The sequence below is a fragment of the Montipora foliosa genome, chromosome 4, assembly GCF_036669935.1.
Source record: "Montipora foliosa isolate CH-2021 chromosome 4, ASM3666993v2, whole genome shotgun sequence".
NCBI classification, from domain to species: domain Eukaryota; kingdom Metazoa; phylum Cnidaria; class Anthozoa; order Scleractinia; family Acroporidae; genus Montipora; species Montipora foliosa.
Genome location: NC_090872.1, coordinates 35,621,138 through 35,635,344, shown reverse-complemented (window position 1 = coordinate 35,635,344; position 14,207 = coordinate 35,621,138). Strand labels below are relative to the sequence as shown.

The window sequence follows — 14,207 nt, the reverse complement described above, 5'->3', positions numbered from 1 at the left end:
GAGACTGACGGGAGAAAATAATTTTTAGTTATGAGTTATAAACTATTGAATTCCTTGCCTTGTTAGTAAGAGGGGTGCATGCGTTCCCACGGACGTGTGTGGATACGTAGTCAGTGGGCAGTAATTTGTGATGCTCCTTGTTAAATACAATAGTATTAAAACGAGATTTCCAGATTCCTTTTCAATGATCTTCAAATAAAACCACGCGTATCTCATTAAACCATTTAAGCCCTTTTATCCACCCTGAAATTCTCCTTACTGATCTCCGTACATTTCTTTATGAAACTCGTTACTAGTTTGGAGCATTTGTTCAAGGATCAAAGCGTTTTCTCCTTGTGGATAAATTTGTAAATTTTTGAAACCTTTCCTGGTCACGTTGTGTAAATAAAGTGAGGAGAAATTGGTGTTTGTCTCCCTTCGGACTTAAGGTGATTCCTTAGTATTGCACTGCGCATCCTGTTCTGCGCATATATAACACAGCGGAATTGGCAAAATTTCAAAATGGCGACCTTTCGTGAGCGAAAGCGCACTGGAAGGAAGAATGGCCGTTTTCAGAACACAGCAATAAAGAGCAGAATGGAAAACGTTTTAGACTCTCGCAAAGAAAGTCGAGTGATAGCCTTGCTGATGCTTAAGTGTCATTTCAGTCCGAGAGTGAACGTGAAACTTCGCTATCGGGGAGGTGTGTTGTCGAACTCGGTTTGCTTTCTAAGGAGCTTGCTGATGGTTGCAATTATTGTAGAAGTCCTTTGCAGTTGTCAAACTGTGGCAAATAATTTTTGTCTGGACTTGGAAGCTTTCTTCATATTTTCCTGCATAGAAGATAATTGTGGTGAAATTAATGACTGTGTGTCACACCAGCAAAGTTCACCGAGTAAAAATGACTGTGAGAGACCGGTGTCTCCTAAACGAGGTTGGTTACCGATCTAACTTACTCCTCCTCTTTGTGCTGTAAAAAACATTTGAAAAAGTTACAGGGAAAAAAGTATTCCTAGCCATCACTATATATGCTGATGTCCGATCTCACCCATAAATCACTTGCTTGTAAAGCGCATTTGATTATGTTGATAGAAAATGCGCTATATAAATTCATTACCATTACCATTTCTCGTGGACACAAAATTGTCTCCTCGATATCATGCACCCGAAGAATATTTGTAGTCTGTGCCTTTTCGGGATGTGTGCCTGCGCCATAGATATAAGTTTAGTCATTTAGTCATTGCGACTTCATTTACCAAGCAAGGGACAAGTCTGTGCCATCGGTTCACGCTACGTTTCGCAAGAACAGGAAGCACAGCTTTGACGTAATTCTCAAAATAACAAAACAGGTGTATTGTGTTGTTCAAAAGGAATCATATAATGTTCTGTTATTTTGAGAATTACGTCAAAGCTGTGCTTCCTGTTCTTGCGAAACGTAGCGTGAACGGATGGCACAAACTTGTCCCTTGCTTGGTAAATGAAGTCGCAATGACTAAATGAGTAACTTGAGCAAGTTATATCTCCCAAACGAGCTTTGTGACATTGTTTGTTATTGCACATTTCGAGCCACCATAATGTAGCGAACAATCGAGGAAAGTTTAAAAAGAATCTTACGACAACTTCTAATTCTAAGGAATCATCTTCGAACTTTGAAAGTGACAGATTTCAGTGTTCGCTTTGCCTTGTTACTTGCAACTTACAATGAAACGCTTATTTAAATTTCCAGGAGCTGTTAGTGTACCTCGGCATCTTTGTGAGGACGGAACCGTCTTTGTTTACTGAAATGTTAAGGCTTCGTGTCGGCCTGATCATAGAAGTCATGGTCGCTGAGTTAGCGAGATCTCAGGACTGTTCCGGTAAGTGGCCTGGCGCAACTCTAAAAAAATGCTCTAAATATCGATGTTGTAAACGTAAGGTCACAATTGCTTAAAGATGTGTTGCAAAAATCTGTTCTCTTCCTATACAAAAAGAGCGATTTTAGAATGTTTGGAAAATATTAAAAGGGTTAGGGTTAGACTATTAGCAGACTATTAAAAACGACGGTCTTAAGCTGGGAATTGCCTCTCGCCTTTCCTCCATGATGCTGCTGAGCTGCACTTGGAAGGGAAACTGAAAGTTTCAACTTCCTTTTTATTTCTCTGTTGGCTGAGAGTTTGACACATAATGTGTAGCAGACAGTATGTTCTTATATTATTCTTATTAAAAGTAAAAGCGTCTCATTCAGCCCTAAAACTTGTTTGTGTAGGTGAGGACGCTGCAGAGCATTTCATGAATCTGAGCCCATTTGAAATGAAGATGCTTTTGTACCATATCCTGAGTGGCAAGGAACTGGTCGTAACTACTGGTATGTAGTTTGTAGCCAATCACAACCAACCTTCGGTTGAATCAACGTAATTGATCCTGATGCGAGGCGTGGCCGTATGACATAACATGGAAACTGATTAAGTCAAGTGTTGTCAAGCTGAAAAATGTGTGCGCAAAGCAAAATTTCCCATCTGACACGTTATGAATTTGATGAAATTTAATAACAATTATTCCATTCGCGCTTCAGTGTTCGATATTGGCTATAGCCAACTCGGCGCTACTCGCCTCGTTGGTTATTTACCATCTCATATCCAACGCGCACTCATGGAATAATTAACAATTATTTCATGAGCGCTTGTTGGATATGAGATGATAGATAGCCAACGAGGCGCCTAGCGCCGAGTTAGCTATAATCATCTCATATCCAACAAGCGCGAGTGGAATAATTGTTTTATCAAAAACGCCCCAAAGTGTAGAAAACTAGATTACAATAAAAATAAAAGGGCCCAAAAAATCACGCATATGCTTGCCGTGTTTGTAGATCATGGTATAATAGCTCATATGATAACCCATGATGGCTTAGCCAATCAAAACTCTCGAATTGCATTATCTAATGATCCAGTTTTTAATAATTGTAAAATATACAATGATGGTTAGAACAACTGATTCTCTTACACTGTTTACTTCTTGCGTTCGTATAGAATCTGAGCCTTCACTGTCAGAAAAGAGCATTCCTGGTTTTGTGAACGTCGATCTTCCAAAGAGAGTTGGAATTAAAAAACTCTCCAGTGCTATAAAGGTAGGTAACAAGTTGGACTTTCTCTTCACTTTTCAAGATAACGTCACGTTGGGGCATCCTAACTGCTAATAGTCTAATTTTTCTCACTACGTTCACTGTGCCATTTTATGTGTGGAGATCTCTTTTGTTCCTCCTGTTTTAAAATTTTTATGTTATTAGCCATGACACCAAAGTGAAAGCCGCTATTACTTCCAAAAAGAGTTTAAGAACTCACCTTTTTTTCTGGAAAATCTCTTCAGGGTTGAACTTTCTGGGAGCAGATAAGCGCAGCGGAGAAGATGAATAGGAGAAGTCCCTTTATTATGTCATTGTTTACTCTTTGTCTTATTAACATTCGAGTTTACCTTTAGAAGGCATCATCATACAATCAAATTGACTTAAAAGTTTGAAGAAGAGTAAGACGTAGTCAGCTGTCACATTTAAAGCTTGGCTTTCGATAATCAAGGAAATAGTGGCCGCCAAAAACTGATAAATTATCGGGTGGCCACCTCGCAAATAGAACTATACATTCTTTGTTTAATTAACGATCTTTGAAGCATGGGTCGTCAAAGATTGAATATTTGATATAAAGGGTTCAATTTTTCAGATATCGCTATTGACGGTTTGAATCTGACTTTACGACGGCCATGTTGGTGTACAGAACAATGCAGTAAAATGCCTTTTGGGAATTTGACTCTTTTATTATGCAAAACGTGTGGGGCCATTTTCTATTGTTTTGTTCACAAACATGGCCGTCTCATCACGTGGATACAAACCAAGAATTGTAATGCACTTTTGATGTCAGTTAAAGGTTTTAATAAAAATGCGCGGAGAAGGGACCACAAAAAAGCGCGCGCTTTGAAAGGAGTCTGGGGCATGGTCCTCCAAGAAATATTCGAAATTTGGCCCTCCCTCTTAAAATGCCTCTCCTGCCTTTTGGAGCACGATTTCGTTTGCTTTTTGTATGAAAAAAGCTTCAACCGATCAAAGGTTCATGTTCTTTGGCGCAGGTTTCATCATATACGTAAAATTTGGGGGAGGTTCTCAGTCACAGTAAGCGGCAAGTTAGAGTGAAATAACCAGCGTGTTTCGACGGCCAGCGGCTCTTAGTGAAAACTTTTATTTAGTGGTGATGTGTTGGCTGACCGATTTGAAAATTGCGGGCATACGCTTACAGATATGTCCAGGATTGACCCTAATTAGATGCACACCGAATTCAATAAGCGTCATGGAGTGTCCCCTTGCTCTTCTCGCCAACTTCAAAATCACTCGTGTCTCAGAATACAGACAATTTATGTCACAAAGTGTCCCCCAAATGCTGCTCTTTAAGTAAAGATTAACTGCTGCATTTACCCAAAGCTAAAAATAACGCTAACCTTTACCCTTACCTTGTTGTTGAAAATAGGTAGCAAATGCTTAGACTTAAAGGGACACTTTGTGTTGGATGACAATTTTAAGTGTTCATCTAATTCGCTTGAATTCTGGACGTAAGCGTACTATGCTTATGAATCAAAAATTGTAAACAGAGATTTCCTAACAGGGATACCTATAGAACAACTCCAGCTTGTAGTTAGAGCAACTCTTGAACCCGGGAGTCCTGGACATCGGATAATCACTCGGTCATTCTTCCGCTGTAAATCCTTTCTGAATAGTTGATCTCCATGTGAGAGACTGAGTTGAGTTAGAACGTTAGAACTTAGCAAACAATAACTGATTAATCGTAACAATTACAAATTTGTCAAATCTGATTGGTTCTGTGTGCGGCTATTTGTCGCGTAATTCACCCGCGATCACGTGGGGGTCCAATTACAGGTATCCAATTTGAACAACTCCTAATTGGACACCTCCGGCATTCGCGTGTCAATCACGTGCACTTGGATGGGGCGTTTCCAGCTGTTTTCCAACTGTTTGCAAATCAGGTTGAATATAATTTTAACTTTTTTCACTCAAAAAAGTATTCAAAGACTTTTTATCCTCGATTTTTGTTCTGATTTTCTCGCATTTTTGTCGTAGTGAAATGTAAGTGCATTATACACTATGCCACCAGGTTGTAAGAGTGTAAGAGCGTAAGAAAATAAACAGGTCTGTTGGAAGCGTGCTTGAGGTTCAACAAAATGAGCCCCAAAATCGGCAAAAATTTGTTGCGCTGGTGAATAATAAATCAGCTGCTATTCAAAGTCATTTGAATATTCATATCCTGTTGGAATCTGTTGATTATGCGATAATTTACACTTCGTAAGCCGCCGTTTAGATATTCGGATTTCTCGCACCTTCCTATTGGTTGGTAAAGGTTTAAAAGTTATTTCGAAATCAAGAAAGCGTGTTTTGCAAGTTACCGCAGGAGGGACGAAATTTGCGACCCTCCCACCCCTCCCGCATCTTCGGGTGGCGGCTATCTATCGCGCACTCAAAGTTTTTGGCTCAGCTCGTCTTCAAGAATCCTTTGTTTTGCATCGTCAGGACTGTTTTCTTTTCCAAGCACCCTGATTCTTGCCCCCTCGCTGTGCTAAATAAACCGGAGTGATGTGCCCATCCCTTATTAATAACAGAGGATTCAAACAGGATATGTTACTATTTCCAAAACGATGGAACTACCTAAGAGAATAAATTTTTGATTTTGCAGAAACAATGGTCAACCTCAAGAGTTGCGCGATTGTGATCTTTGAAATCGCACATTTTCTTGTCGAACTTTCTAACAAAAACAAAACCCGGTAACTTGCCATCATTTTGATAGAGATGTATCATTGTTTCGTGAGGTAACTTGATCACGGCGCCCGCTTAATTCGATGTCACTTCCGATTTTGCGATTTACTTGCGCAGCCAAAAGTACAATTGCAAAATTGAACGTAGCAAAAATCTCCCAAAATGTTTTTCGCTGATGGTACCTTTTCAAAATGTATGTTGTTTTTATGTCGCAAAGTTTGTTGCTGATGGCAAAATATTTTATTCTCGATCGACCGTCCTGAAAGCTTCCTTCTGCTCTTCCTAAAAACTGTGTATCAGTATTTTTTTACTTTTGCATTAATATTTGTTTTGCACAAAGCAGGCTAAATAAATCTTTACCTTCAACATTTTTGAGCGTTAAAATAGAATTTTCGGTCCTATGTTTCTGTTACAAAGTGGTATATTTTTTAGGTTACCCATCCAGATACTAACTCCGCCGGATAGGAATTAACTTCAGTGAACTTTTGTATGAGAAAGCTGTCAGACAGTTACAGTGCACGCTTAAGGACGTTCGCGCCCATTACTTCTGCGCATTTTTTCGCGCATGTCACGCACACGTCCTGCATCGCAGACCACGAAGGTAAACACGATGCGTAAGGTGCAAACATTTTCCACAAGAATGGAACGTGAAAGCATGTGGCATTATGGGATAGCTGTGGACCCAGGTCTTCTCGCAAATGTCACGCAATGGCGTGACAGTGCGAATAGACAATCGCTTTGAGAACTTCGCAGCGATTTTACGCTCTTGAATGCTCGGTGACCCCATTTTTCTTTCCGTAGAACACTTCCTTTCCTGATTTTGTCCATTTTAACAAAAAACAAAACAAACCTGTGCGTGAGAAGTTACAAATATTTCGCCTTTTATGCTCTCGTGCGACCGAAGTTTTCTTTCTTAGACTAATATGTATCGTTTTTCAAGGTCTATTTTACCGCAGAAAAAGACATCAGCTGCAAAAGTTTGTTTAGTTATATTAGTTATGTTGAATTGAGTACGTTTACCTGATCTAAATTTCACTAATGTAGCTTTTTTATTGCTGACAGCCTTTTTGGCAAAAGTAGATCATTACCTTCGTGCGTGGCAAGTTTAAAAAAAATCTGTACGTGGGAACGTTTTGGGCGCGAACATCCTTTATCTCGAAAGAGTTTTCAGCTTAGCGCGCGCGTAAGCCACACACGCAATGCTTTGTCTGCTTACGTCAGCTCATGAATCAAAATGGGTGACCGGAGGTAATTAACTTTACCGCTGATTTCGCACACTTTTCTTCTAATTCTTATATAGACGGAATATAAACATACATCTCATATTCACTAAAACTACGAAAATTTTGCAAAACGGTTTAATGGTCACTTAAATCCATTTTTGTTGGCCTGTAGTTCCACGCGCGCGGACTCGAATGAGCGGGTGACGCATGCATAAATGCTGATCTTGTAACCCCCTCATTTTTCCTGATTTTGCGACTTCACTCGTTTATATCTCTGATTCCGGGCGCTCTGTTTTTTTTCATTTTTTGTATGTTAACTTTAATTAGTTTGAATTTTATTTCTTTAAAATTTTAATTTTTTGTTTTTGTTTCTGTGAGTAGTATAAATAAAGGTAAAAGAAACCATGTTTAAAACTGTAGTTTGACAGGACAGCTAACTCACACTTAAGGACGGTTGTCTTTGTAACATTAACAATGTGGTTTTCTTATTACATGATACACTGAATAACAACTCAGTTGGTAGTCGACCTTGGTATACCACACAGCTTTACAGCTGTTACCAGTCACACACGCCCCTCAACGACTCTTTTTGTCATTTTTCGAAACGTAATTTTGGTGGACGTCAATCAAATGCATTCGACTGTCGCCAAGAGAACAGGACTATTGTCGTGCAAACATTTGATTGACGTCCGCCCAAAATTTTGTTTCGAAAATTGATAAAAAATTGTTGAAGAGCGCGTGTGACTGATAACCGCTGCAAGAATATGTCAAGAACGTTTTGTGGCTCAAATCCCCAAAAATAAAAAAAACCTCCAGCCTCAGCCCCAAAATTAGAGGTTCATATAAAAAAGAGTGACACACTTCCGCTGCACTCCTTCTTGACTGGTGTATCTTCAAGACACGGAGTTAAATTAGAACTTATCAAGCAATAATTTAGTGATTATCGATCACGTGGTAATTTGACCTTACGTAAAGGGTAGAGTTATTATGAAGCCATGCTCGCTTTTCTTATGTTATTTTTTTGTAGAACACTTTAAAGCACTCTTTTTAGCACCCTTATAAGCGGCTATTTATTTTTAGACAATTTAAGGTGTCTTGCACGTCTTCACGCTAATACTTCCGATTTAATGTCCTGCAGAAAATAAGCTGTGCGAGAGCGTTTGCGGGGAAGCACATGGTAGGTTAAAGGGTAAAGCACTTGGTATCTTTTAATCTCTCGTCGCTGTTGTTGTTGTTTTTAGTTTCTTTTGCACATATGTGTTCCAAATTGCAATGCGGTGGAGGGAAACGGTGCTTTGGGTTAAAACTAAATGCACTTGGCGGCCGGCCTACATGTTCTGGGACCATACTTTCATCTGACAAGGCAGCGAGGCCCCAGTCACTGTTTCATCCTGCTGGTTAAATTCATCGCAACCTCCCCTAAGACATTGTAGAAAGCAATTAGTCACTCGATGTACGTTAGTGAGTCATTTTGATTCTCAGAGAGTCAGCCTATTCACATATCTGTAGGTGGAGAACAAGATCAGGAAGGTTGTTCTGGATCCTCCGTATTTTTAGGCTTATGGTAGCCTGAAAAAGTTACAGCTTATAGATTCTATCTAGTGAGCTGTATCTCGCGAAACAGTAATGTAAATGGCGGTTAACCTTACCCAACCATTGACAGACGGACAGTGTTTGCTTGGCTGTTTGGCGTCTAATACCACAAGTTCTCCAAATAACTAAAAGTTACAAAATAGTTAGCAACTGCTTACAAAAAGCCAAAAAAAATGATGGTTTGGGGTTGATCAATTAGAGATGATAATAGGGGGTAAGCGTTACGTATCCGAAAAACAGCACTTTCAGCGGTAGAGCAATTCATGGTGTTTTATATTTCAAATTCCAGACTTTAAGTGGCAGACTTCTGCTTCCTGACAAGGAGGGATATCAGGACCCTAAAGCGGACATGAATGAAGAGGAACACGAGGAGGATCAATGGGCTGGAGACAACCGCTTGGGGCAGTGGATAAGGAGAAGGTGTCTAGATGGAGCACTCAACAGAGCTCCTGAAGATTTTTATCCTCGATTTTGGAAGGTCCTCGAGAAGGTACTGGTAGTCAGATTGTTAGAAGTATGTTTTCGAATAGCTGGTCCATTTTTTCCGCCTTGTGGATGCATGGAATTTGCTCGCCTCAAAATGTTTGAGGGAAAAAGTGTAAGTCGTGCTATATCAGAGTGCATATAGCGTTGCCGCGTGCAAAGACCCATACAATATACAACATGACACAATAGTCTGTTAACGAGGGTTCACACTTAGCTATACAGCCGTTTGCCAGGTAAGTTCACAAAAAAAATGAAGACATTTGTTTTGCAAATTTTTAAATGCATTAGTGAATGAATATACACGTGTAGTAGTTATGCAAATTAGAAATTCTTGGGGAAACTAGCTCATCCCTGATTTTAGAAATATAAACGTTTCATAGTTACACAGGAGTTGGTGATTGTTTGGTGACGAGGTTCATAATATTTCTGCCGTGTTACATCACTGAACAACCGTTAAGTTTCAACAAGGTTAGAATATCTGCACCTCTAGCATTCGCTCTCTTGATGGAGCAAATCAAAGAGACCTAGGAGAATTTCGTCATTCAAAACAGCACTCAAAATTTCTGATTAAAGTTGTTTGTCCGCTTTTCCGCAACAAGAGGTCTGATATAATAATGTGAGGCTATGATCACTCTAAACATAGCGAAAAGACCGATTACTTCTCAAGTTACTCGCTTTATTTCGAAAATATCAAGAGCCTGCTCAATAGTTAAAGTCTGGCTTAGTGAACTGTGCATCGAGTCCCTTCCGGGGGTTTTCGAAAGGAAACGTCTTACCCTAACCCTGAATTTCAGTTAACATAAGCGTCATTCGGAGAGAAAGAGGCCTCTCTCGCAAATGGCTCAGCGAGCGGAGGAGGCAGCTGAGATTAAGGCTACTTTTTTGATGGAGCAGTTTCGCGCTATTTTAGCTTTACGACTGAAAAATGTATTTGTACGAATACAGACCCCAAAAAATAGCTTGGTTTCTTTACCAAGTGAGTTTAAGGCATTTTTTGGCATGGTGTTGATGAAGAGCATGTGAGAGTGGAAAAGTTGAAAATGTAATACAACTTGAAAAAAATGACAATCTTTGTTTAATAAAATCGCCAAATATTTAATACGGGCTGACCATGCAACAAAAATATCCTGTTTTGTCGCACAAACATGTTCGCGTTATCATCTCTTGATAAATATTTTCACCGCCCTCAGTTAAGGTGCCTTACTACAGTTTTCCAAAGAAAAAGATCAAGATTTTGACATCTGTGAAATTAAAGCAACAGGATGTTTCTTCTGAAGTGTTAGTCACTGCGATTGATGAAAAATGTAATTTTCGTCTATTTTGATATTGAATTGAAGTTTCCAGTACCCACTCCAGGAGCTTGATCACTATATTCAGCATTTTCCCTTGATTTGCATTTATTTTTTTCGTAAAATTACATTTTACATCAATTGCAGTGACGAATACTTCAGAAGAGACATCCTGTTGCTTTAATTTCTCATATTTTAAAATATTGACCTTTTAAAAGTGGAAACCTCGTACCTCGTATTGGTCGTCATGCCCCCTCACCCTACCCCCAAGTCAAGGATCGAGACAAGCGGTGTTCATGAAATCCTCATAATTTATTTCCGCGTAGCTTTAACATTAATTTCAGCGTTTTTTACATTACAGTGGTTTGTTAAGCATTCATTTCTTCTTTTTCACCTTTGGGTAATGGCATAAAGCAGTGACGTCATGCCTTACTTCCAGTCCCTCTCGGGTTCATCTAACCATTCTGGGTCGCACTTCATTTCGCGGGCAGCTGCACACAAACTTCGTCGGTCCAGTTCTTGTATCTTAAGAGAGCGCAAAAAGCGTAATAAATTGTTAGAGATTTTCTAATCAAATCCAGGCCTACGCTTTTTTGAGGTTTGGCTCTTTTTCTACCTTGGATTCCTTTGTTTTTTCTTTGTTTTTTCTTCCAATGTTCACAATCAGCTTTCCATTGCTTCTTGGCCTACACCGTTTTCCGGTACAGAAATAACCATCAGTTTCTTCCAGGACCAATGCCATCGTTACCGCTACAACACAAACAGCTACAAATTTAGTTTTCATGGTAAATGAACTTTAGACGTTCATCAAGGTTGACGGAGAAGGATTACTTGTTATGACTTGAGATACTTTGAACAGTTTATTTATATCATAACCATCACTAGTCCAACCTGATGTCATGACAATTTAGTTCAGTTAATCTAGTGACCATTACTGTGTTTAAAGCAGCACCACTAAGGTCAGACTGTTTAAAGAATTATTGCCTGTAATTTGCGCACCGAGTCCCTCTCTAATCATTCCCGTTTATGTATGTGGCCACACTCGTGTCTCCGGTGTTGCAATTTTGTTTGAAGTTATCGGCAATTAGATACTTTCCTTAAATGATCTAATGTCTAAGATAAGAGGATCTCGTTCATTCATTTACGGTTTGATAAAGGATAAGGAAGACTAACATTAAAACAATTAGTGAACTGAGTAGGATCAGCTAAACTCGTCCTTTTTTCTCCCTTGGTTTCAATGCGAAGGCAATAGTTATGAAAACCTTTTACTTCTACACCATAAAACAATATATCTTATTCAGAAAAAACAGCAGCATTGCACGTGCCTGTTGAATTGTGTTTACAAAACTATTTTCCTGTATCTATCTATGCGACGTTAAATGGCCACCTCTGGAAGGAGCACACAAAAAGCTATAGACTGATAGCCGAAAGCTTACGTTTTTTAACCAGAGAACGGTTTTACATATTTAAAAAAATATTAAAGTTTGGTCATTTTAAACATCTGATTATGTCATAGGTGTCATCTGCACTTAAGTTACTGACACCTCAATTGTTCGCTGCTTGAGTTAAAGAGCGCGGCTTGCGAAAGAAGCAAATAAAAGAGTGAAGGCGCGTTTACTCATGCGAATTTTGCCGCAGCAACCTGATGCAAATTTGGTGCGATGTCATTGCGCTTTTACAGCGATTTGACGGCGCGATAAACCTCGATCTGGATACAACTCACGGAAACACAGTAACTTTAAACAATTTCGCCACAGGGTAGGCGCATACGCTTTGTTTTCAAAGCGGTTATTTTCATGCGTTGACTCACCCATTGTTCTAATTTTTAAAGTGAGCATAAGTCTAGAGACACTTTAATAAAAAAGACAAAATTGATATATCAATACCGGTAAATGAACTGTTGAATTGCTCTTCCACCTTTGCTTTTAACACCTGCAATGTCTCCCGCTATTTTATGGTGCCGTTTATAATCTGCACAACTGCTGTTAAACAAACATGGATAATTTTGCTACAATTCAGTCAGTGCCACCTCTTCATTAGAACTCCTCAAACGCCGTTTTTGGTCGCTTTTCACCGCCATGACGCTGCGTGACAAAACCTCCCGAGGGGTACCTCGTGAATCAACATTGAAAGATCGCAGCAAAGTTTGCATTTAGTTTCCAGCAAGTTCGAAACCCGTGTGATATCGCAGCGTCAAATCGCTTTGGAGACCTTCCTTCAACCGGCAGGCTTTTCGACCGTTTGTTTTTGTTATGGAAATTTGCATCGCTTATCGTAGCAATCTGATTGGATGAATTTCAGCTTTGGCTGGATTTTCATATATGGAAATTGTTCCGCGATACGCAATGCCTCTTGGTTGAAGGTGGACCTTTAAAATCGCATTGAAATCGCACCCAGTTTACTCTTGAGTGCGACAAAATTTGCATAAGTTGCTGCGACAAAAGTCGTATGCGCAAACAGGCCTTTACTCACCCATTCTATTCACAAAATCTTGAGAATCAAGTTAATTTTGAGCATAGTGGGCGTCCTCTGTCCAGACTAATCAGCCCCGTGAATAATAATTTGCACGAGCCCCAAAATTGATCTTGGCTTAAACAGACCTAATACTACCATTTTACAACCCAAAATTACTAGGTTACCACGCGATTTTTGAAGTTGCAGTAGTTACGTCCAACAGCTAAGAATTCAGGTTTGTGGTTTTGCTACCCTCTCCCGACTTTTGTGGTGCGCGCTGGGATAGTATAAGTGGCGAAAAGCACACATAAAAGAACATTTCCTTCGTTTTCTTGACTCCGAAGGGTTTACTTGGAGGGGTGGACGTATGCCTTTGGTCTTACGGTGACCAAAACCAAATTTTCTTGTACGCATGGGTTGCCATATTTTCTTACCAATGGTGCTCCGCGGGCACGCGGAGCTCCGCTACAAGAAAATAAATATATGTTATTTTCCAGGTCCGTATAGCGAAAAACTGTGACCGAGCTCTTGAAAATGCTGCTAAATAGTGTCTTTTTGGGTAGAGTCATCTGCGCGTATTTTTGGTAGGTTTCAGGGGGTAATAGAAATGTGTAGATTTTATCCTGTGGACACAGTAGAATATTTAATTAACCTGCAATGGCGTCGAAGGTCGTTGTAACTCGAATGGCGTTTTGTTGGATCTTTAAACAAAATATACCCTTGTGGAGCTTAAGAATGGAAAGTCAATTGTATAAACAAGACAGGTGGTGAAAAATAAATACCTGGAATCGTAAAAGCGACGAGTAATGGACTTCAACAACAATTTGATCTCCCTATCAACTGAGTGAGCTTTGTTTCTAAACTAATATTTTACTAATATGATGTTATGTACACCACTGAAACGAAATGGCAAATTCTGTATGGGCTTAAAAATATTGAGGGAATCGAACACCCTGAATGCATCTGTACGTGTTTACTGAAGTCGCATCTCAGTTGTCTGGCTATTTATATTTATTTTGTACTCAAATCTGCACAGTCTTCAGGTAAAACATAATTGGAAGTGTGACAGTGAAGATTTATTTAAAAGAAAGAAAGCTTTTTGTGGTTAGTCAAGAATTATTTTGAAAGAAAGCCTGAAGTCCATGTTTTGCTTCATTATTCAAGGAAAAGATTCTTTAGTAAAGGGTTTGATCCTGAATTTATTTTGTTGCATACAGTTGATTTGACGCGAATTGGGTTTTTTCCTCTCTCTCTCTCTCTCTCTCTCTCTCTCTGAAATCTCTTTTGAAATTGATGACTCGCTCCGCGCTTGATGGCGAATGCAGTTAGCGACTTACAAACTGAACTATTCAAAGAGACATTTTTATTTGAATTATTTCTCCACGCCTTCTGTCTAAT

General features: G+C 39.4%; 1 protein-coding gene and 1 long non-coding RNA gene across 3 annotated transcripts in view; one reads left to right on the top strand and one right to left on the bottom strand.

The window, feature by feature from the left end:
• Window positions 1-14,207, top strand: part of LOC138000708 (phosphorylase b kinase regulatory subunit alpha, liver isoform-like) — an 87,908-nt gene that overhangs the window by 52,192 nt on the left and 21,509 nt on the right. The window contains exons 29-33 of one of the 2 annotated variants that reach the window (XM_068847321.1): window positions 1,706-1,835; window positions 2,225-2,323; window positions 2,985-3,082; window positions 8,126-8,164; window positions 8,870-9,070. In XM_068847321.1, the coding sequence (XP_068703422.1) occupies window positions 1,706-1,835; window positions 2,225-2,323; window positions 2,985-3,082; window positions 8,126-8,164; window positions 8,870-9,070 (567 nt within the window). The remainder of the gene's footprint in view (window positions 1-1,705; window positions 1,836-2,224; window positions 2,324-2,984; window positions 3,083-8,125; window positions 8,165-8,869; window positions 9,071-14,207) is intronic. The other variant, XM_068847322.1, reaches the window with a different exon arrangement.
• LOC138000712 (uncharacterized) lies at window positions 10,645-11,193 on the bottom strand. The gene is made up of 2 exons (XR_011123182.1): window positions 10,972-11,193; window positions 10,645-10,880 (listed from the first exon to the last, which is right to left on the bottom strand). It is a non-coding gene; the product is annotated as an uncharacterized lncRNA (long non-coding RNA).